The 25,041-nt window shown below is 48.5% G+C and overlaps 1 protein-coding gene across 2 annotated transcripts in view; it reads left to right on the plus strand.

Moving 5' to 3' along the window:
* ST8SIA2 (ST8 alpha-N-acetyl-neuraminide alpha-2,8-sialyltransferase 2) overlaps positions 1 to 16,753 on the plus strand; it is a 58,315-nt gene extending 41,562 nt beyond the window's left edge. For both annotated transcript variants that reach the window (XM_060003637.1, XM_060003638.1), the window contains 2 exons: positions 3,051 to 3,344; positions 16,468 to 16,753. In XM_060003637.1, coding sequence (XP_059859620.1) covers positions 3,051 to 3,344; positions 16,468 to 16,753 — 580 coding nt within the window. The remainder of the gene's footprint in view (positions 1 to 3,050; positions 3,345 to 16,467) is intronic.
* Positions 16,754 to 25,041: the final 8,288 nt, after the last annotated feature.

The following is a 25,041-nucleotide window of genomic DNA, read 5'->3' on the forward strand; positions in this document are numbered from 1 at the left end:
TGCTGTGCAAAAGCTTTTAAGTTTCATTAGGTCCCATTTGTTCATTTTTGTTTTTATTTCCATTTCTCTAGGATGTGGGTCAAAAAGGATCTTGTACAGCCAAGATTGAGAACCGTTGGTGTAGAACAGAGGCAGGCAGACTATGGCCCATAACCTGTTTTTGTCAATAAAGTTTTACTGAAACACAGCCATGCCCATTCATTCTCATATCCTCAGTGGCTGCTTTCTCACTGCGATGTAGAGTTGAATTAGTTGTACAGAGTTGAAGAATTGCAGCAGAGAGAGCATATAGCCCACAAGCCTAAAATATTTATCTGGCCCTTTGCAGAAAAAGTTTGCTGACCCCTGGATAGAGCCCAGCACAAAAGTTTGGTTAAAAAAGTCTCCTGGGCTGGCCAGTTGTTGGCCCAAGTTTGGAAAACTCTTTTAAGGTGTATTCTACTAGTTCCTTTATTCTCCTGTAGACAAAATCTGGGAAGTGAAGGGCGACAGAGAAACTTGTATTTGTACTTGACCATCCAGGTCTCATTCTCATTTCTCATTTTCCAGTCGCCTGGGGACACATTTGGACACAATTACTCATGGCCCTGATACCTGACCCCCAACCCAACTCAAAAACAAGGACTTGCTGTCCCCTGGTCAAAAGTAGGGCACACAGAGCCTCGAGTTTCATCCCAAACAGCACCCCAGCACTGGCAGAACCGCATCTCACGTTTCTATCGGGACTCTCTTGATGCAAAGAGAGCCTTGTCCCGGGCTTTGGGAAGCGGCCTTATCACAGAGCTCCCTGGACCTCAGGACGTGGGATTAGATGGTGTGCTGACTCCTGCATCCACTGTGATGCACGAGCTGCTGCAGCCCCGCAGCCACGCTTGTTTTAGTTTGTTGTCCTTTCCCAGGTTCTGTCTGTGCCTGGCGTACCCAGTGGTCCAGTCCTGTTTCTCAAAGCTCTCCAGTCGAAAAACTGGGGATGGAGGGGAGAAGGGAGAGGAGAAGGGAAGTGGCAGGTTTGTCTGATTGGAAGCCAGAGAAGGGGTGAGGGTAGTTCGGGAGGGCGTTAAAGGTATGGTCAGAGGGCAAAAGCTGACCCTGGCAGGGTCTGATCACCTCCTGGGGAGCCTGGCAGCGTTGAAGGCGGCCTTCCTGACCCGGTTTCCGTATTGAGTTTTCAGTGCTCCACCCAGCCTGGCCCCAGGATTTCCAGAGGCCACAGCAGGTTCTAACCAACAGTTTTTTTGTTTTGCTTTGTTTCGGTTTTTTGACACTTGCACAGCAAGATGAGTGGTATGATGTCTGGAGTCCAGTCTCGGCTCTGCTGCCCATTTGTCACGTGACTTGGAGTGTGTCACTCCCCTTTCTGGGCCTCAGTTTCATCATCTGTAACCTGGGCGGTTGGGCTGGCGGTCTCTGAAGTCCTTCCGTTAGGCTCTAGCCCAGTGTCTCCAAACATGACCAGCGTATGAATCACCTGAGTTTATCAAGATGCAGAGTCATCAGGTCTGGGGTGGGGCCCGAGACTCTGCATTTCAAATACCCTTGTGCCGATGAGTGGACCGCACTTTGAGAGGCACGGCCACAGCATGCTCTGCCTCTCCCAGGACTCACGTCCGCAACGGTCCACACGCACTTGGAAAAGAGGGACCTGAAACACCACGGCGAGAGCCACTTAGAACAATGTGTGGCTGTACTTTGACCTTTACTCTATGGTTCTCACAGATCTGCCTGTCTATGGGGCCGACTTGTGTGGTCTTTCAGGACAAAAGTCACACGGCGCCACTGTGTACAGACCCCCACTGGCTGCCAGGTGGCAGCATCCCTGACATACAGACCCTTTGCTATCTCACCTTGCTTGCCTCTCTCACCCCATCTCCTCTACACAATATGCCCCCATCAGAGCCTGCCTTCCCCTAAATACCCACACTGCTTCATACCCCTAGGCCCCCGTGATACATTTATTGGGCCTGAAATGCCATAGCATGATGTTTCCTAAACTGCCTGGTTATAAGACTAAATATCAATTCCTCAGCTCACCTGCTGAATCTGGACCTCCAGGTGAGGGACCTGGGGATTCTGGTTTTTTGGTTGTTTGTTTGTTTTTTTGCGGTATGCGGACCTCTCCCACTGTTGTGGCCTCTCCCGTTGCGGAGCACAGGCTCCGGACGCGCAGGCTCAGCGGCCATGGCTCACGGGCCCAGCCGCTCCGCGGCATGTGGGATCTTCCCGGACCGGGGCACGAACCCGTGCCCCCTGCATCGGCAGGCGGACTCTCAACCACTGCACGACCAGGGAAGCCCAGGGTTCTGTATTTTTAACCACTGCCTGAGATGATTCTTCTGCTCTTGCAAGCTGGAGAAACACTCTCCTGAGGTGCCTTATCCACAGATGGGCTTCTGCTCTGCCATCCTTCCAGACTTCCCGTGATGGTCACCACCTCAGGAAGCCCACCCGATGCTCCTCCCCGTGATGATGATGATAACAGTTAACATGTACTGAGCTCTCACTGTGGTCCAGCAACGTTCTAAGTACTGGGTGTCTAGGCACTGGCTTAATCCCTGGGAGGGGATGCTGTTGTGATCTCCGTCATAGCTAAAAAAAACTGTTGTGGCTCTTCCTTAGCCAGGAGGAAGCTCTCAGAAAGTACAGAGAGGTTGATCAGGTTACCTAGAATCACACAGCTAGAAAATATCGGAGCTGAATTCTGAACCCAGGAATGTGTCTTCAGAGCCCTCACTCTGTCACCTAATGTGACCAAGTCACACCTGCCTATAGCATGGTCAACTTGTGGGCTGAGGGCTGACTTACAGGCAGGCATTGTACAACCCCGGGGCCCAGCAAGGTTCTATGTATGTGCTAAGGGCCCAGCCAATATGTGTGTCAGGAGAAGAAAGAACAGGGATGACAGGAGGGCCTGGTGAATTCAGGAGGATGCCCTACGTCTTTGTTTGGGGATGAGAAGGATGCAAGGAGAGATCAAGGATGGATAAAGTGAAGTATAAGCAGCAGTGCCTCAGCTTCCCCAAAAGGACCATCGCTGCCTTTTTCTCCGGCAGGTGCAACCTGGCCCCAGTGCAGGAGTACGCCCGGGACGTGGGGCTCAAGACAGACCTGGTGACCATGAACCCCTCTGTCATCCAGCGGGCCTTCGAGGACTTGGTCAACGCCACGTGGCGGGAGAAGCTGCTGCAGCGGCTGCACAGCCTCAACGGCAGCATCCTGTGGATCCCCGCCTTCATGGCCAGGGGCGGCAAGGAGCGGGTCGAGTGGGTCAACGAGCTCATCCTGAAGCACCGCGTCAACGTGCGTACTGCATACCCCTCTCTGCGCCTGCTGCACGCCGTCCGCGGGTGAGCAGCCACGGGGTGCGGGGGGTGCTCGAGAGGCGGTTTTCCTTTCCCAGGTGCATTTGCAGCCCAGCTCCACCACTCACTCGTTGTCTGACCTCTGCAAGTCACCTGGCCTTTCTGAGCCTCCCTTCCTGGAGGAGTAGGCTGGCTGGCAAACGTGTGGCATGTGGCGTGCCAGTTCTGAGCAATCTGTTGCCCCCACCCAGAGAGCAGTGTGGAGAATGATCCTCGGACAGCCACTGGGTGGAGGAGGAACCACAGGGGGGCAAAAAGGAAAGCAGGAATATCTGTTGGGAAGCGGTTGCAAGAGTCCAGGTTGGGAATCACTGTGGCTTCGACTGGGACAGTGGTAGTAGATATGCAACGCTTTGGTCAGATTTGCTAGAACGTTTGGAGTAGAGGCAGCAGGATTTGCTAATGGATTCTATTTAAGGACCTCAAGGGGTGAGAGAAAGAGAGAAATCCAGGATGACTGTCAGGGTTAGAGCTGGAGCAGATGTGTGGACAGTGGCGCCATTCCCTGTGATGGGAGAGTCTGGAAGAAGTCTGTGTGTTTGGGCATGTTGAGGAAGAGAGCTCTTTCTTGGGCATATTCACTGTGAGATACCTGTTACAAATACATCTCATGACACTCCTGACTGCCAGCTTGGCCCTGCATCCAGTGGTCCATCCAACCACCTGGCAGTTCACAGTCCTGCTCTGGTGACATAAGACAATTTCTGGGGGACATTGGAATGATCTTCACTGGGGCCTTAGCCTAACTTGGTGTGACCCTAGGAAGTTCTTTGAGCCACCCAGAAAGAACTGCTGCTGTCTTCATAAAGGTGACCCCCGACCTGAGGCACCCAAGCCTGTGACCAGCACTGGTCTAATTAGGATGGGTATCAATACAGAAACCCATTGCCCTCAAGAAAGACCTAGAGAGACATTCAATGAGAGGCAGCCACATTCGTGGCTGATGGAGAAGAGTGATATCTGTATGGACCCAGGCTCGCTAGGGCTGCATTCTTTATCCTGGAGGTGGACCTGTCAAGCCTCCCTTTGGCACTCACTTCACCCCCTCATGGAGGGGGGCTGCTGCAGCAGCCCGCATCTCATGGATTTAGGCTCCATGCCTTTAACATTGTTCCTTCCTGGAAGGAGGAAAGCCTTTATGTGGTTTGGAGGTCAGAGGATATGAGGGAAAGAGACGAAGTGCCCTTTGGTAAAGAGAAAAAAAGTCCCTTGGCTAGGGAATGGGCAACCACCTGGAAGAAACTGTGCAGCCAGAACTATTTCCAGCTATAATTGACTCACTTTCACCTGTCAAAATAGCATTAAGCACCAGTAATAAGCCCTTTAAACAAACGGGCTGTTAATCCTGAGATTGCAACATCTTCCTTTGCAGGAACTCCCGGGAGGAAATACTGCAGGAGAGATGGATGGGAAAGGGTTCTCCTTTTAGCAAGGGGAGGGAGCAGGAATGAGGGCTTCAGGGGCCTTGGGATGGATTTCTGACAATGGCCCCCTCCCTCTGTGCAGACACTGGGCCCTATAGGGTTTGGGTCCAGTAGGGCATCACTGAGAAGGTGGGCAATGTCTGTATTGAGAGGAAGGGCTTGCCTCTGTTCCCACCAGGTGGGAACTTACCTGGTGTTTACTGCAAGAGGAAGAATGAGCTGGTGAGGGATGCAGAACAAAGGCATCTGAGAAAACAACAAGGGGTCATAGGGAAGAAGGCTGAGGAGGAATCTGGCTAAGAGGCAATCTGGCCTAGCATCAGGAACATGAGCTTTGGAGGTAGGGACACCTGGGTTCACATCCCAGCTCCGTTACTCCCTTGGTTGTATAACATCCTTGACCAGGTGGCTTGTTTCCTGTGCCCTGCTTTCTCTATTTATACTGGGGAGCAATACCTACGACAGAATGTGTGTCCTGTGCCAACACAGGGGAGACAGACAATCAGTCATAACTACTGTGATCATGGCAGCTGCCACCAACCCCCAACCAAGGGATTAGACTTGTCCTGGAGACTCAAGAGGTAGAAGCAGGACCAGAGGGTGAAATCACTGGGAGGGAAGTGTATTTAGGCTCCATTTAATAAAGGAGTCTATAGAGCAATGGACTAAGTCAAATTCACCTGAACTTTACCTCCAAGTTCCAATATGGGTTGTAGTTTGCAGAATAATCTTATTTCCTTATTAAAAATCTGTTGTCCAACAAACACCCCATTTATGGGGTGGGACAGGATAAACACTTTTTTATTGTGGTAAAATATACACCACATGAAATTTACCATTTTAACCATTTTCAACTGTGCAGTTCAGTAGTGTTAAGTATTTTCACATTGTTGTGAAACAGACCTCCAGAACCTTTTCTTCATGCAAATCCAAAACTCTGTACTGATTAAACACAAGTCCCCTCTTCCTCATATATCCAACCCCTGGTAACCACCATTCTACTTCTGTTTCTATGATTTTGGCTACTTTAGGTGCCTCATATAAGTAAAGTAATATAGTATTTGCTTATTTGTGACTGGCTTGTTTCACTTAATGTAATGTCCTCAAGTTTCATCCATGTCGCAGCATGTGTCAGAATCTCCTTCCTTTTGAAGGCTGAATAATATACTATTGTATGTATATGCCATGATTTGTTTATCCATTCATCCATCCATGGACATCTGTGTTGCTTTTACCTCTTGACTCTTGTGAATAGTGTTGCTATGAACATGGGTCTGTGAATAGCTCTTTGAGACCCTGCTTTCAATTCTTTTGGATATCCACTCAGAAATGGAATTGTTGGATCATACCGTAGCTCTATTTTTAATTTTTTAAGGAGCCTCCATACTGTTTTCCATAGTGGCAGCACCGTTTTACAATCTACCAACAGTGTACAAGAGTTCCAGTTTCTCCACATTCATCCAACACTTGTTATTCAATTTACCCACATCCTGGCCAACACTCATTATTTTGGTTTTTTGATAGTATAGCCCACTGAAACCATTTTAAAGTGTACAATTCACTTAGACGAAATTCACTCTTATAGAAAAACATAGGGAATCTCCTTATGACCTTGGGTTTGGCAATGGTTTCTTAAGTATGACACCAAAAACACAGGTAACAACAACAGCAACAAACAACAAAATAGATTAAAATGGACTTCATCAAAATTAAAACTCTTCGTGTGCCAAAAAGACAATATATCAAGAGAGTTAAAAAGCTACCCATAGAATAGGAGAAAATATTTGCAAATCATATTATCTAATAAGGGATTAATATCCAGAATATATAGAGACCTCCTATAACTCAACAACAACAAAAATCAAACAACCCAATTCAACAATGGCCAAAGGACTTGAATAGACATTTCTCCAAAGTAGATATACAAGTGGCCAATAAGCACATGAAAAGGTGCTCAACATCACTAATCACTAGGGAAATATAAGACAAAACAACAATGCGTTACAACTTCACACCCACTAGAATGGCTATTATCAAAACAGTGGAAAATAACACGTGTGAGGAAACTAGAATCCTTATGCTTGTTGATCAGACTGTCAAGTGGCAATTGACTTTGAGCACCCTAGTGTCTTCATCTTACAAATGAGGAACTTGATGACCAGACAAGTTGGGTGATTTGTATGAGGTCACCCAGCCAGTAAGAGTCACAACCATGAACTTAACCACATTGTCTCGCTTTAATGCAATGCACCAGATGCAGCAGAAATTCACACCCACCCAGTTCTGGATTTGGGGGTGCTATGAGCTCAGAGGGCTGGGAGCTGCTGCACTGAAGGTGTGGTGTTAGTAGACCGCAGTGGATAGCAGCGTGTCAAGACTCCACCTGCACAGCACCGTTATCGCAAGCACAGGGCAGCTTCCCCACCAAGCAGCACAAGCGGGAAGGTCAGGACACCTCAGAACAGCCTTATAAGATAGATACTATTTCCATCCCCAGTTTACTCATAAGGAAACAGGCTCAGGAATGTGAAGAGGATTGTCCAAGATCACTCAGATGGGAAGAGGGGGATTAGAATCCACACGTAGAGGCTTCAGAGTCTCTGCTTTTCCCACTGCCACCCGCCTTCCCATATCCTTGACACACAGACTGACCACTGTCTGTTGACCATTGATGCCCCAAAGACATTAATTGATTAGATTAATGTTGACTTCATGGAGATCTTTAAGAACAGGCCACCAGCACCCTGTCCTGCCAACTGTCCCCATTTTTACCAGTGACTTACTTGAAGGCATCAATTGTCTGCTTAGCAAATTCACAGGTGATGTGACTTTTGGGGAATTCCCAATATTGGGGGCCTCAGAGTTGAATCCAAATTTCTCTTGACAGGCTGAAACAACGAGCCAATCTAAGAGGAAGAAATTTCATATGAATGAATGCAAGATTCTGTACTTGGGTTCCAAACAGTTGTACAGGTAAAGAGGGATAAACAGTACCAACCATCAGCAGATGTGTGATTGCTCAAAGGGATAATGTGATCTTAGCATTACACATCCATAGCAATGGATGGATGGGTAACATCTTTGAGAGTCAGGGAGATCAGCGATGGATTGTTGGAGAGCCACATTCCGTTTTGGGTACCAGGCTGGAGAGGGGCCACAGTGGCAAAGAAATTCAAAAGTTGAAAGGATTTGGGAAGAGAAGTCTCCAAGGAGTATGAGAGCAATCTTTCTTATTCAGCAAATACTTACAGGCACCTCAAGGGTTCCAGGCCTGTGCTGGGGGAACACAAAAATCAATAAATCAAGGCTCCTGCCCTTAAAGGGCTCGCAGATTTAGGCTGTGAGTCTCCAGGTATGAACTAGGGTCGGGAAAGGATCTAGAGTAAGTCTGGTTTCCTCTGGACACTGGGAAGAACATTCCAACAAATAAAGATCATCTGAAATGAGTATAGTTGCCTCTTAGGAACGGATGAATTCTGCATTCTTGGAGATGTCCAGACAGCAAGGGATGCCCCTTACTGGGCTGTGGAGAGGGAAATATGTATTATACAGTTAGGGTGTTAGTTTGCTAGGGCTGCTGTAACAAAGTACCACAGGCTGGGTGGCCTAAAGAACAGAAATGTATTGCCCTACAGTTCTGGAGGCTAGAAATCCTTCTGGGGCCTCTGAGGGAACAATCTCTTCCAGGCCTCTCTCTTTGGCTCATAGATGGCCATCTTCATCATTCTCCCTGTCTGTCTCCAGATTTAAGGACATCAGTTATATTGGATTAGAACTCACTCTAGTAGCCTCATTTTAACTTGGTTGTCTCTGTAAAGACCCTTATCTCCAAAGGTCACATTCTGAAGTACTGGAAGTTATGACTTCAACATATGAGTTTCAAGGGGATGCAATTCAGCCTTTAACAGTTGGGCTAGATAGTACCCGCCCCCCGCCCCCCCCCCCCACCCTGCACAGAGAGCCTTTGATTCAACACACCTGTGCTAGGAGAATCTCTACCCACCATGTACTCTCAAGATTCCTGCCATCTGTGGCAGTTATCGGTCCTGGACATTACAGGGAAGTGGGCAGCGTGAGGCAGAGACACTGAGCAGAAGGCCTGCCCTTCGACACTCACTGCCCCTGACCCAACCTGGCTTCCAAGAGCTTCTGGCTCTGCCGGCCCTCAAGGTGGCACAGTGCCCTGGCTGGCTGTCGGCAAGGGGCGTGAGCAATGGAGGGGAAGGACACCCAGGCAATTGAATTTGGCTGCAGGAAGTGGGAGGCTCTGGTCAGCAGCTGGTAGTGAATGGCTCTAATTCAGTTACCACAATGGGGAAGGCTGGGACCTACAGAGAGGGCTGCCCTCGGGCAGGAAAGCAGCTCGCTGGCTGGCCTGTGTAGCCAGCCGCCCAGCCCAGAAGCCTAGGGCACAGAAGGCCGGTGAATTCATGCTTAATTAGGCATCAGGAGTGCTGAGCCTAGGCCCTCGGAAGGCACTGATCCAGCGGGCACCACTGCCAGGGCTGGAGCAGCGGCTCGGCAAAGTAGGCCTTGCTGCCTGTCAGAGGGGAGCAGAACCTGAGGCCGGAGGGCAGGTCCAGGGTGAGAGAGGAAGCAGGGTGCAGGGAGGCAGGGGAGAGACCAGCTAAGTCTGGAGGGGGTCCCTCCCAGACATGCCTATCAGAGTCCACAGAGCATGTCTCCAGGGCTGGTCACAGGAGTTGAGGCCCAGTCTCCTGCAGTGGACACGGAGTGTGGAAGTGCATTGCATGGTGGTGTTACCTACAGAAAGGGAGGAAGGTCTGGGGTGTTAAAGCACAGATGGCATTGGTCATTTTTAATGGATTTTTTTTTTAAATAGCAATGGACATAGTCAAAAGAAAAAGCCAAATAGTATGGAAGGATTTCAAGTGAAAAGTGAGCCTCCTCCACAGAAGCAGCCTATTAAACTGGTTTTTCTATGTGTATCCTTCCAGAAATATCCCCTTTCACACCTAAGGGAGCATGTTTTAAGTACTGCACTTTGCCAAATTCCGGAAATTATTCCATATCGACATGCAACACCTCATTCTCCTTCACAGCTGCCTTACACTCCACCGTGTCTGGACCACAATTTCCGTTAGCAGAAGGCATCAGTGGGCATCGCAAGCTTTTCCAGTCTTCTGCTGGTATGATCAGTATTACAGCAATTGTCCTGGACTGGCATCTACACACATATGTATATATGTAGTCTTGCTTTTTAGATGTGCCATTGCTAAAAAAGAGAGATGGATATATGCTGTACGCATTGTTAGTTTTCATGGAGATTGCCAAATTGCCCACCACAGAGGTATGTACCAATTTACACTCCCACCTATGATTATTGAAAATACCTGTTTTCCCATAATCTCCCCAACATGATGTGTTATCAACAACTATTATCTCTGCCAATCCGGTGAAAAATGGCATCTCGTTGTATGAAATTGAATTTTCCTTTAATTATGAATGAGGTTAAATATAACTTTTTTTTCTATTTGTAGTGGCCTCCGTTTAGATTCCAGAATCTAGCCAGAAGGTTTAAACCCCCAAGAAATGGTCTTGCTGGGTCCCTGCAGGGCCTCTAGCGACAGAAGCGATACCTGTGCGGGAGCTGCGGTCTCTAGACTCCCTGGGGCCACCCCCACGTGTAGCAGGAGGAACGCCTTAAGTAACCGGCATCATGGTTTTTCCTTCTTTCTTTTGGCAACATACCGTCTAGGATGCTGTTAGCCCACGTTTCACATGTGAGAACCCAGTGGCTGCCTAGAAGGGTTTAGGGTAAGGCCAGGCTCCTTCCACCTCTCCTGCCAGTGCCCCCGAAGGGAGACATTAACCCCTACTTGCTAATCTTTACTCACTGCTTCATTAAACAGAGATCTGTGAAGCACCCACTCTATGGGTGAGCTATGCTCGGATCTGGGGTTACGTGGAAGCAAAAAGTCAACCCACTCGCTCATAGAAGTTTAAATTGCAGGGGAGGAGGAAGACAAGTAAACAAATCATTACAGCATAGCATGATCAGCGCTAGGATAGGAAAAGAACAGCATACAGTACACAAAACCATCCAGGCAGGTCCTAGAAGGCTTCCTTCAGGGAAGCTGAGAAGGAGTTGCCAGCCAGTAGCAGTAGGAGGTGGTGGTGTCCTGGAAGAAACCAGAAGTTCCTGGTGGCGGTGTGGCTGTGCATGCCAGGTGGTGGGAGGGATTTCAGGCCCAAATCTCAAGGGCTTCACAAGTTGGGCTGAGGCTGCTGGATGTTATCCTGTGGACCCCAGGAGTCATGGGGGAGCTTTTGGTGGCATGGTAATACTTGAGGCTAGCCTGGCTTACTTGAATGAGAGCACTGGCTTGGGTAAGCATGGAGGCCTGGGGACCAGGAATCAGCCTCAAGCATCCCCAGGGCTTAACCAGCTCTGCACACCAGCCCCAAATTCTGAAACAAGCCCCCCGATCTCCAGTTCCACAAAGCTGGGAAGCTACATCCCGAGATGCCCCCCAAGACACCAGAGCTCTAAGGTGCTCCCAAGGAAAGACAGCAATGGGCTTTGAGGCCCCTGGACCAGAGACCGGGCTGGTGATGTAGATGACGAGAGAACAGGAGTCTGAGAGCCCTGTTTCTGGCTTTGCTGATGATCCTGTGCAAAGCATCACCAAGTATCCCTCGATGACCACCTGTGAGGCATTCCTGTTCCTTAAGGATGATATGAGCTATAACCCACAAAGTGCTTTCAGCTTCTTAGAGAAAGCCCCTTTGGTCACTTTTTCCAACCGTGGCAGCCACCATGCTTGCCACATACCAAGCACAGGAATCCAGGGAGAAGGACAAGTGTGCTTTGGTGATGATTTTGGCAATCTTCATTTATTGCCGTCCATGCTCATAAAATATGCCACTTAATTGTCTTGGCAATTGGGGTAACAAATTTGAAAAATAATTACTGCCTTTTTGGAGATTACTTTGCCTTCTAATTAAAGCCTCCAGACTGCGATATTAAAGGTGCATTGTCAATACAGCATCCTGGATGCACCCAGCTAACCTCGTTTAGGAAGGCAAAATTAATTAGTTTGTGTTTTAACACCCAGCTGTTATCTCAAGGAAAGAAATCATCTACAAGTCGGCCATGCACACAGTCTCTAAATTGGCCAGGGCGACTGAAGAGCGATAAAGGAAATGGAGAGTGATTTGTTCCCGCATAACTGTCAGCTTCTAGAACAAGCTGCTCATTAAACGGCGTCCCCGTGTCCCTGTCAGACCTCACTCAGGAGCTCTTGTTTACCCATAGAGGCAGAATCGGAAATGAGAGGGTCCCTCCCTGCCACTGAGCTCTCAATTCATTCCGGAGCCTCTTTTGCTGTTAACACCTTTCCCAGTGAGCAATTCTGGGCAGCAGATCTGAGAGGCTGGGTGTTTCTATTCCTGTCTTAGCTGGCCAGAGTCACAAAGCTGCATGCACTGCTAGCTTCCCCCCTCTCCTTTTCTACTTCTTCCCATTTTTCAATTCCATTTAAGTCCGAAGTTGCCGAGCGCCATGGAAGCAGGATAATCAATTCTAGTTTATGTTACGGTAACGATCCCTGAAACCCTTGTGATTTAGCACAACAGAAGTTTATTTCTCATCCTCGCAAAGTGCGATGTAGGTTGGTTGGAGCTGTCTTCCAACCAGCGATTCTAGGATTTAGGCTTCTTTCATCTTAGGCTGACATCATCTTTCCAGGAGGCACTGAGGTTCTCCAAGGCAGGAGTAAGCTCTTGGGGAACAGTTGGTCCAGCAGGGACCATTTCCTATTGTAGTCTATGGGCCAGAACTGGTCATGGGACCCCAGCTCATTTACAAGGGATGCTGAGAGATATAGGCAAGCCCATGGAGGATTGGTTGAGTGATGCTGTCTCTGCCATAGTGCCTTGGCTGCACCACTGAGCCAGGTGCCTCTGATGACCCCACAAAGGAGTGTAAGGCATGGCCTCTGCCCTTGGGGAGATCACAGTACAGTTTCAAGTGGGAGTCCAACCCATACAGTAATGAAGGATCAGCTCGGTTTGATACGCACGATAGCATCCATGGAAACAAAACTCATAATAATAAGGGGGGAATGACTAATTCAGTTTGAGCTGAGAGTGGAACAAAGGGAGCATTTCCAGGAAGACGTGATTCACGTGCTCAGTTTGAGGGGAAAAAAAAAAAAGAGAGTTCACCAAGAGGACATGTAGGGGAGAGGCACATCTACGGGGAGGGCACTGCACTTGTCTGGGTAAACTCAGACCCACCTATGAGCTGCTTGGACGTTTCCCCACTGATTCAATTCTTCCCTGCCTCTCTCTGGGCAGAGCATCAATGGCTTGAAAAGAAATTTATTTCTGAAAGCCTTACCCTGCTAAGCCCTTACAATCAGAAAATAAACAAACCGCAAATCCCTAATCTGTCATGTGGCCGTTGTTAGGGCTTGAATTTCTCAGGGAGTGAACGGTCTTTGAGATGCTCTCATAAGGGGACACAGCCCGTGGCTCATGTGTCCCTGGATAGTGTCAACAGCAGCTGCAGCCAGCTCATCCCCAAGCCCGGCAACGCCCCCACCCCCCAGAATCACTATGGAGTGAAAAAAGCCCAAGAACCAGGAGTGGGGAGGCTGCATTTTATCCAAGCTCTATCTGACCAGCTGTGTGAGAGGTTTGCCTCTTCTCAGGCAAGTCACCCTGGAGTCTCACTTTTTCCTCTGTAAATTGAAAGAAGAGGACAAGTTCAATCCAGGAGAACCGTGGATTACCCATAGATATGGTCTGTTAACTCACTCAATAGGGACTCACCGGATTTAAAAAAAAATTTTTTTAAGTAGTTGCCAACATTTAAAAATTTGGAGAATTTGTGTTAAAATCCAGATTTCTGATACCTTTGAAAAAATCAGAAAATTTGACATGACCATACAAGACAACAATAAAACCAGCTACCCCTTTAGATGCCACAGTCCCCCCCACTCCCTATTGCCTTGGCAACACAGAGGCCAGTGTCAGTTTTCCTTACACACATGTCCCAACTCCCAGCTCGCTCAGCTATATCCCCTGCCAGACCGCTGAGCTAGATGAGTTCTCCAGGCCCAACTCTCTTTAAAACTCGATGACTATCCCTTATGCTTACTTTTTTCCCCTCTTTTCTCTAAATAAGTCTCGTTCTCAAGTTCTTCTGGCAGAACCACCTACCAGGTAGAGCAGGGCTTCTTAGCCTTGGCTGCACATTTGAATTACTGGGGGAGGTTTTAAAAATCCCAGCGTCCAGGCTGCACCTGGATGTGGGACCCAGGATGGGTCCTCTTAAAGCTCCAGGCAGGGGCAGCCTAGGTTGAGAACCATTAAGTTAAAGCTGAAAGTGCAATGGAGTAGCTCAAGAGGGGGTGAGCTCCCCATTATTAGATGTAGTTAAGCCGAGGTGTCAGCTGCTGCTCTTCTGAATTCTCCTCCGTGCACTCTTCCTGCCCTCAACCCCCAGGGTCCTCCCAAGCTCAGCTCAGCCCCACTGAGCATATAGAGTATTGAGGTAGTCTAAGGAAGGGCTCCCTATCTAATAAGCCCCAGTCTCAGCTTCAAGCAGCCCCCTGAGCCAGCACCATGCCTCCTACATATCAGCTGGGATGAAACTTCTCAACCATGCAGGACAGAAATGATGAAGTTCTGTGGTATGTCCGCCAACTCTTTTCCTATTATTTTTTGTATTGTGTTTGCAGTTACTAGAGCCATTCTTCGGTCCTCTGCCTCTGCCTCTCTGTCTGATTCCAGGTTGGAAAATTCAGCTGCAGGGAAGTTTCTTGGCTCAGACAAGATGAAAAAGGAGAGGGTACAAAGAAAGGGGCCTTCAACTGACAGGCTTATGAAACAACAGCCGTTGTGAAAGGGGGCCGCCTGCAGAGCCCAGAAGAATCATGTTCACTCTGATTCCGGCCGTTGGGGACCACAGACTCCATCATCAATGTTAGGGGGGAAATTCAGACCACCCTGGCCTGACAGACAGGATGGGGTGGGAGGGAGCCTTGAAATAAGTTTTATTATATCCAATAGTATATGATTTACTGAAATTATATGGGTTATTAGGAATCTATAACCTTGTCTGATACAAAGGCTAATGCCTCCCCCCAAAGCTAAAGGATTTAAGCTTGAGTCTCTGAAATGTTTGGGGGTCCCTATTTTGGAGCTGCAGAAGGAACCTCTTGCAAAAGGGTGTACTTGGGCTTCTAGAGAAGCTGCCCCCAAACTTTGAGCTAGAAGCACTGTTAATAATGTAAAACAGTTGTAACTTTCAGCAACATGTAAGCGTTCTGTGCAGCGTCGTTTTACCTTCTGGCATGAATTTCACTGACACGTGTGACTTTATAGTCTTGGGCATCACTGTGCCTAGGCGCCACGGGGAACGTCGTTGGCCTGTGCTTCCGATGGGGGGTGGGTGTTTCTCACAGTGGCAAATGGGAGCTCGTGGGATGGGGGCCCACAGAGTGTGTTTGAGTACAGAAAACCACGGACACTGTCTGGTGGAGACACAGTAGTAAGGACTTTGTGATAGGGAAGTACGGCTTTCCACCAAGGCATACGCATTACATCTAAAAGGATTCAGCATTGGGTAAGTGGAAGGTTTTACTAGAAATAAAGAGGTTGGACCACACATCCCAGTGGGTTCTAAATCCAAGCAGGAGAAAAACCATGATGGAAAACAAAAATGATGGCAAAGAGAGTGTCTATTTTCCCAGTTCTGAAGACACTTCTGGATTGTGGCGGAACTTGGAGGCTGTCTTGGCAATCCCTTGGTCTGTGCCCCATCGTTGCATAAATGTGAAAAAGTGGGTCCAGCAGGGAGAAGCAACTTGCTCAAAGGCACACCGGTAGTTGTAGACAGAACTGTCACTGAAACCACCTCTCAACCTCTGTTGCTTAGCCTGTGAAATGAAGATGGTTTCTTCCTCACTTCTTTCTCGATTAAGGTAAACCAAGGCCCTCTATGTACAAAGGTAGCTCAGCACCTCACTCAACACAGGAAGCCCTTAGCCTAAAGCTCTGCTCTCCCCGCCCTGCCCCCTCCCCGTGTTTCCTCTCATACTTCCGACAGAATCCTTTGCAGAACCCAGCCTCACAGGGAAGGCCACTGTTTGCTGCTCCCTCTGCCCTCCAGGGAAGCCACGTATGCTCAGAGATGGGCAGCCTGCATCAGAGGCAGAAGGGGGCGGGGTGTGGGGCCTGTGGGCAGGGATGGGAAAGAAATCTGATGATGCTTAGGAGGTAAGGAGGTCAACCCCTGCCAAAGTCAGGTGTGGCAATAGGCAGTGGGCACCATGCAAGAGGCGGCCCTTTATCAGGGTCGGCAAACTATGGTGCAGCCACACCCGTGTGTGTTGTCCGTGGCGCTCTCGGGCTACAGTGGCAGAGGCCAGGAGTATGGCCGCAAAGCCAGCCATTGTTGCCACCTGGCCCTTTACAGAAAAAGTTTGCAGCCCCTGCTTTAGGTTTCAACCAGCCTGAGCTCAAGTCAAGGTCCTGCCCTTTCTACCCAGGTGAACCTGGGCAAGCCCCTTTCATCTCTGAACCTCATGTCCTCAGCAGGCGGCAGGCTGTGGCCCAGGACAAAATCTTCCCCTTCCTGGAAAGGATAATTCGCAAACTCAGATTTCTTTTTTGTTTCTTTGTTTCACTTTCTTTTTTTTTTTCCCCCCCAGATACTGGCTGACTAACAAAGTTCACATCAAAAGACCCACCACGGGCCTCTTGATGTACACCCTGGCCACGCGTTTCTGCAACCAGATCTACCTCTATGGCTTCTGGCCCTTTCCGCTAGATCAGAACCAGAACCCCGTCAAGTACCACTATTACGACAGCCTCAAGTACGGCTACACTTCCCAGGCCGGTCCCCATACCATGCCCTTGGAGTTCAAGGCCCTGAAGAACCTGCACGAGCAGGGGGCTTTGAAACTGACTGTCGGCCAGTGCGACGGGGCCACGTAAGGTGAGCACCCCGTGGGACTCAGTGGCTCACATTTCCTGCCAGCTACACCACAGGCAGATGGGAGTCGGGGTGGCACAAACTCTAGAACAAGCAGGCTAGTGGTTTTCTTTGTTCAAGTGTAAAACAGTGACCAGAATATATATATCTATACCTGCATATATATATTGACCTGAGTATTTATAACTGTGTGGTGTTCATCTAGCATTAGGCAGATAAGCCACAGGAAGAAGGTGTGGAGAACCCACCTGGATCAGATTGAGACTCAGAGCATCTTTGGGGGCAGAAGGACTTGACGGGAAGAGATGTCAGTCCCATGACTGGATGACACACTGCCTCCCAAGTTGGAGGGGTCTTTGGGCTCACGGATGTTTGGAGAACCACTTGTTGGCCGCTGCCCCGAGCCTCTGAGAAATGTGGATTCTGGGTGAGCCAAGACCAGAGGGGACAACTTGACCCAAGTCTAAAATGGTGCTGTTCCCAGGAAGAGGGAGGTTGGAACATTCAGCCCAGCCAAGGAGCACAAGGTCACCAAAAGGAGCAGAGGCCACGTCAGAGCTGAGGACTCGGTTCCATGAACTTAGAGTTGAACTGCCCACAGGACGAACCACAGTTGACCCACCTGTCCCAGACCAGCCTCCATAGCTCTGGAGAGAAGGCTCGAGAAGACAGTGGACAGGTCCTATTCTGGCTTTGCAAGAACCCCCAAGAACCTGGGACCGAGCAGGCAGATGACACTAAATTGCTAGGGTGTTCCAAATCGTGTTTTCGAAAAATCGCAGCTTCCTACTAAGAGTCAGCCCTCCAGCCCCGAATAAGGCAAAAGAGTGTCCAAAGTGTGGTGGTTGTTCTTTAAAGCCACTTGAGTTGTCAAGGAGGAAGGGACCCTGGGCTTTCATCCTCAGGGTTAGCCTCCTTCCTGCTCTGTTAGAATGTCACAGGAAGGACTGTGCTCTTCCCTTCTGCCTCCAGGGAAGCCGCCGCAAAAGCTTGAAAGGGCACCGCAAAGATAAATGTCATCCCTTTAAAATATAGGTGATTGCCTTCCCGGGTGCCTCGGGAGCCCCAGAGTGTGAGGCCCCAGAGTGTGGAAGAATGTGAAGCATCGAGCTCCATTTCTCTACAGCCACTGTGTTTGCTTTCTGCATCCTGCACTACGGAGGGGGTGGGGGGGTGTCTCTGCAGCCAGACTGCTGTGTCAATGTCACTTTCTTGTCACTTTCTTACCCTGATCGTCACACTTGCCAGCACTGAGCTCCAACCCTGAGGTTTTCAGCTCTGTGGGGAGAGGTTGCAATGTCCATCCCCACCTCCTTCTTTTCACAGAGGCAGTGATTTTAGAATTTGGCAAAATCCTTTTCCCCCCTATTAAGATTCAGAGTTAAGACTTTTTTGCAAAACCCAAAGGCAAATGTAGAATCCAAATACTGGACATACTCTCCCCAGGGAAACCTGGGCTTGATGCCGATAATTTAGGGGCTGGAATGACACGTCACATGTAGACAAGCATTAGCCAGCTTGATTTGATAGATTCATTCCCTTGCCTGATAAATAACGGTGTTTTCAAATATATTTGAAAGATAAGTCAAAAAACATTATATTGAAGGTGAAGGGGGTTAAGAACAGGGATCAAGATCCGCTCCCAAGCATATGAGATGACATAATTAATCAATGGCAATTCAAGCAGGACATTTGCTCTAAATTAATGCCTGACGGGAAGCCAGTGGAGACAGTGGAAGGATGCTCAGAACCTATTAACCCTGCATGCAGACGCTCCAGCTCCAGACCGAGATCACGATACGATGTCTCTGTGTTTCTTCCCTTGTTCTTCTTGTTGACGCTTGAAGTCTGAGATTTGGGATTTGCATTAGAAAATTAATATTTAAAAAAGCAGCAGCCCTAACAGACTCTATGGGGACAGAGTGGTTTGGACTTCTCACAAGAAGTGGAAATAATTAGTATCACATTTGACACTTCTCCAGGGCCTTTCTTCTTGAGCCTCTCAGAGACCTTGGAAGACATTTCATTGTTGAAGCTTGCAGTGCCCTGGGGAACAGGCAAAATTGCCAGTGGGGCCTCAGTGCGTTAGCTAAGGCCTTGGGTTCCAGAAGTTTCCAGTAGTGAGTGCAGAGAGGAACTCGATGTCAGGTCTTGGAGTTGGCCCTACACTCCACATACCTGCCAGTGCCCACCTGCAGGGGAGTAAAGGGGCCAGAGCTCTTTGGAAAACACGGTTTTCTTTCTGTCTCTTCTCGGTCTTGGGTCCTTAAACTGAAATTGATGGAGTGGAAAGGGAAGGAACTCTTAAAACCTGCCTCCGGGTTCTCTCCAGAGAGGGCTGGGGACCCAGGGCAATCCGCACATCACCATTCCCAACCCGCAGGTCCTGTACTGCCAAAACACTTTGGCCCTGTGATGGCGTGAGTTCCAGAGACCTCGGCTTCCCTTCCCCCCTTGCCCTCTCCATCTGGGCACCATGATCAGGAGGCAGCCTGTCCTTTTCTCCTATTTAGAGCTCAATTTGCCCGAGGTTCCACTGTAGCCTCTGATGCAGCCCAGCTAGTCTGGGGCAGCCCCACGGAGTCCCGGCCTGTACCTTGTACCCGGTACCCTGATCTGCTGCCTTGTAATAACAGTGGCCACAGGCCTCCGGGAGCAGGTGCTCCGTCAGCCAACCTCCTTTTGACCATCAGTCAATCCCCAGTCACCCCATCATCACCCACCCTGAAGCCCCTCAGATCTTCTCCATTTGCCTCAAACCCCCAAATGACCCCTACCGTCAGCCTCCTCCTTCGGTGAAGAGGTGGAATCATCTGAAATGCAGTCTCTCCTCAAAATCTCTTGATCTCTCCCCTCCCCTTTCACTTCCTTCCTCCCACTTCTGGGGAAACGACATTCATCCTCTCACCGGTCCTCAGCCACCCTGCTGCCTCTGTCCTCTCTTTCCACCAACGGGCACTCATTCCCCCCGTCCTGGCTGCTGTGGCTCGTCCCTTCACCACCAGACCTGGGGGTGGGGGGCTTTCTGGTGCTGGCACCGCCTTTCCTCTCGACCCCCTCGTGGCCCCCATGCTCCTGGGACCAGAGACTCAGCTGCCACGTCAAAAGCCCTTTCTCATCACCAAGCTTTTTGCACTGCTTGGCCCTACACTGACGCCTCCTGGACGTTCCCTGTCCCCTTGGTGCCCAGGAAGCCGCGTTCTCGTGACTCTTCTCCTTTGCCGATGCCCCTTTGTTGTTTATTTATGTATTTATTTATTTATGTATTTATGATTTATTTATTGACACCCTTACCTTCATCTAAAAAGTAGCTGAGGTAGATCCGACCATGATTTCCCTCTCTCCTTCTTACCCCACACTGAGATCTTCCCCACCTTGGTGTCCTCTCCTCGGCCCCCTTTCGTCACATCCCTGCACACTCATCAGCAACCTCCCGCCTTCCTTCGGAGGCATCCGACACTTCCTGCAGCCTAGCGCCTCCCCTGAGCTCCAGGCTCGATTGCACACGGCTCGTTGGCCATTCACCCCATCGGCTCCGGCAGCGCCAGAAACTCAACATCTCTGAAGCCAAGTGTATCATCTCTGCCTCCCCTTCCTCTACAATCTCTCCTTTTACTGTTCGAAGACCCATGATCCTCTCAACCACCCAATTCTGAGACCCTAAAGTCATCTTCATGTCTTCTCCATGCATTCCCTTGCTGCTCTTGCACTATCCTTGTCTTCTGGTCTCTCAATTTCAGCAGCAGTCTCCTCTCCCAGATTTCCTCTGGGCACACTTTCATGTTCTCCAGTCCATCCTAGACATTCATAGAGTTTTTTTTTTTTTTATCTCCAACCATTCACAACTTTTAAAATAATGTGCAAGTCTTCGTCCTGACATTACAGACCATCCAGTACAGCCCCATCCTTCCTTTACACCTTGTACCAGTCCATCTAGAGTAGCCGTCATTCCTGGAAGGGGTGCCCGGTTTTCCTGTCTCTGTGCCTTTGGTCCTGCTGTTCTCATCCCCTGAAACACTCTCTCCTGGTTCTTTCAAGGCCCATGCAGAAACCACATCTTTCATGAAGCCCCCTCCCGATCTACCAACCACTGGGATCTCTCCCTCCGCTGAACCACCGTAGCACTTTATTTGTACCTTTCTCATGGCACTTACCATATTCTGCCTTGTATTATAGTTATTGTGCACTTGTCTTATGACCGTTCTTAGACTGTAAGCTCGCCAAGGGCAGGGACTGTGTTGTATTCATCCATGTCCATCACAGCACCAGGGGTGGTGCATAGCACACAGCAATTGCTCAATAAATGTTTGTTGGATTAAATCCTCAATGCCTATCAAGGGTTGTATAATTAAGAAAGTCATTTTGTGTCTTATAGTGTAACAGGAACTTCCAAAGAATCATGTGAGTTAGGAAGATGCAGAAATCATTATCCCCATTGTATAAGTCATAAGACTGAGGCAAAAAACACATGAAGCCACATAGCTCACCAAAAGAATTTGCATCCAGGTCTTCTGGTCCCCACTCTAGGGCTTTTTCTGTTCATCCTTGCAGTTGAAAACTGACCCTAGGCAAGGTCCTGGCTGCCACGGGTCTGGGCATCAACTTCACAGAGTCGGGCAAACCTTACTGTGAAGCCCCGCTCATGAGCCCATCAGCACAGGCAAAATCTCGCTCTTTTTTGGAGAGAACAAAAGCCATTCAGGTTTTACCAGGCCCAGGGGGTGGAGCTGTGGGACCTCATAAATCATTCCCACTGCTGTTGTCACAAGGTAGAAACCATCCGTCCAGATGGCAAAGAGACTACCAGCTCCAAGGGGCTGCTTTTGATAAATCTCTTCATGCCTAATTAAGGCTCCCCTTCCAGAATGAATGGAACAGGAACAGGAATGAATGATGCCAGTCAGATGGGACTCCAGACATGCATGCTGCCTCATGAATGCCCTTAATAGCATCCCCAATGACACTGACAGTCTGCCCCAGCCTGCCTGTCTCTCACCAGCACTGCCGGATGTCATCATCTTTTCCCATCTTTATCTCCATCCTTTCGTTTTCTCCTCTCCAGGGCTCTTTGCCTTGGCACCCACCAAAATCAGGGTGAACCTTGGAGAACCAAGTTATAGCTCTTCCTGGGGACCGGAGCCCTGGCCTGGGGCAATGTAGTGAAGTGGCAGGAGGGGAGGAGAGAGGGGGGCACTCTACGCCATAGAACAAGGAGCTGTTCTGGTGGTGGGCCATCCATAGCAATGAGAGGTTTCCATGGTTACTGTCTAGAAGCAATGTTTTTGTCACCTTTGGGCTTCATGATGAGGGTAGGAGTTTCATTTCCATCCTTAGTGGTCCAGGTGGTGGGACCAGTTTCCACATACAGTGCATTGAGCTCTCCAACCCCAGGTCATCCCATGTGTTTAGAATCACCCCAGTTGGCTGTAGCCAAAGCCCAACAGAGCCACCCAGCAAGGACACTGAGGGTCCTTTGTGGCCTCTCTCCGTCTTCCTTGCCACTTCCTCAACCATCCCACCTCCCCCTAGAACTTGGGGTGGGAAATGGGATTCCCAAGGGGTTCCAAGACATGTGTCAAGAAAACCCCAAATACTCCAGCCATGACAACATGTTCAAGTATTAAAGAGGTTTCCCTAAAACTGATCTAGCACTAGCTGTCAGCAGTCAGTCCTTGGGGAAGTAATAGAATATTACTGCCTGGCTGACAACCAGGCAGTGGGGAGATGGCCCCGTGGCCCACGTGGACCCTACAGAGCAGGCCCAGCCAACAAGGACTGCAGACTCCAGGGCGGAACATTGAGGTAAGTCAAGGTGAGGCTGGCGCCGCAAAACACTCCTTTGATTTATTTCAAAGTGCCTTCATTTTCTAGAACAAGTCTGTCACGGTAGAGTTACAGGACAGTGTCTGTGATGGGATGTTGGCTGTTGCAAAGAAGACCACTTTGGGGTGAGCTGCTTTGCTCAAGGAAAGCCAGGATTGAACTTTCCCATCCCCACGGCCAGAGTTGCAGTGAATGTAACTCAGTGTATAGTAAGTCCCCTATGTATGAATGAGTTCCATTCTGAGAGCACATTCATAAGTCCACTTTGTAAGTCCAACAAAGTTAGCCTAGGTACCCAACGAACACAATCGGCTATGTACCACTGCTTTTACGCTTGCTTCCAGACATCCTGAGTTTGAAATAACGGTACCCGTACTACTGTACTCTATACAGTACTGTAAAGTATCGGGTTGGCCAAAAAGTGCCTTCGGTTTTTAAGTAAAAATAAAAGACATATTTTTCATTTTCTCCAAGAACTTTATTGAACAACCTATTCACCCTTTTATTCCACTACTTTCTGCTATTTTTCAGGCAACTTCATAATTCCATCTTCCCAAAACTTTTTGAGCAAAGAATGGTTCCAGGTGCCTTTTACAGTCTTCCAGGGAATTGAAATTTTTTTCCATTAAGAGAATTATGTAAAGACCGAAATACATGGAAATCCGAAGGTGCAATGTCTGTTGAATATGGTGGATGAATCAGAACTTCCCAGCCAAGCTGTAACAGTTTTTGTCTGGTCATCAAAGAAACATGCAGTCTTGCGTTATCCTGATGGAACATTATGTGTTTTCTGTTGACTAATTCTGGACTCTTTTCGTCGAGTGCTGCTTTCAGTTGGTCTAATTGGGAGAAGTACTTGTTGGAATTAATTGTTTGGTTTTCCAGAAGGAGCTCATAATAGAGGACTCCCTTCCAATTCCACCATATACACATCACCTTCTTTGGATGAAGACCGGCCTTTGGTGTGGTTGGTGGTGGTTAATTTCCTTTGCCCCACGATTTCTTCCATTCCACATTGTTGTACAGTATCCACTTTTCATCACCCGTCACAATTTGTTTTAAAAATGGAATGTTTTCATTACATTTAAGTAGAGAATCGCATGTGGAAATATGGTCCAGAAGGTTTTTTTCGCTTAATTTATGTGGAACCCAAACATCAAAGCGATGAACATAACCAAGCTGGTACAAATGCTTTTCAACACTTGATTTGGATATTTTGAGTATGTTGGCTATCTCCCACATGGTATAACATTGATTGTTTTCAATTAGTGTCTCAATAACTATCAACTTCAGCTGGTCTATCCAACCGTGGAGCATCATCCAGCAAGGAGAACTCTCCAGCATGAAACCTCGAAAGCCACTTTTGACACGACCGTTCGATCAGTCACAGCACCTTCTCCATACACTACACAAATCTTTTTTTGTGTGTGTGTGTGTTTTGGTTGTGTTTTTACCTTTCTCGAAATAATAAAGAATAGTATGCCAAAAATGTTGCTTTTTTTCCTTCCATCTTCAATATTAAAATGGCTACACAAAAATTCACCAAGTTTGATAAGTCTTTTTTTAAATGCACGCTGATATGACAGCTGTCACATACAATCTAACAAAATCGTTTCGAATGAAGTTAAAGACAACTAAGTGCTATTAGAGCCAGCTGATGGAAAAAAACGAATGAACATATTGGCCAACCCAACACACAAAAGTACAACTACTTGCAGAGGATGCACACACGTGACAATGTACGCCAGACATGTGAACTAACGTAATTGGACATGCGAATGCACATTTGCATCTTTGAAAGTTCGCAGCTTGGAGCTTCATATGTCGGGGACTCGCTGTAACAACAACTGTGACTTCTCGTGCTCAGGAGTATCTCTGGGCAAGAGCTCTGGGACGGGTACCAGATGATCCAGAAGCCTGCCATTCAAGAACCCAGGGGACACGGATGAGTCATTCAACACTGGTGCCTTCTCAGCTATAAAATGGAGAAGACAGCTACCTACCTTCTTCCCAGAGTAATTGTGAAAATGCAAATAAAGGATGGGGCAGAGAGAAAAGTCGGGTGGGGGTAAGTGGGAGCCAATGAAATGCATGCAGCCACGAGTTTTAGGATTCTGCTCATGTAATTGCCCTGCTTAAACATATCAGTGGCTTTCCTTCGCCCTTGGAAGAGAATTCGAAGCATCTTACCATGGCTTATGTAGTCTTGAATGCTCCCCTCCCCTCTGGCTCACTGCACACCAGCCTTTGCACATTCTGTCCCCTCTGCCTGGAAAGCTTCTTCTCCAGCTCCTTGCAGGACACACCTACCTCATCTTTCAAGTCTCAAACTGAACGTCACCTCCGGGGGAGTCTGTCGCAAGTCTTTCTCAGCCAATCACTCTCTATTACATACACATTATCCTGCTAGGTGGTCCTTATAAACCATCTGAATTATCTCACTTATTTTGTAGTTCTCAACCCTGAG

Source organism: Delphinus delphis, chromosome 2, assembly GCF_949987515.2.
Source record: "Delphinus delphis chromosome 2, mDelDel1.2, whole genome shotgun sequence".
NCBI classification, from domain to species: Eukaryota; Metazoa; Chordata; class Mammalia; order Artiodactyla; family Delphinidae; genus Delphinus; species Delphinus delphis.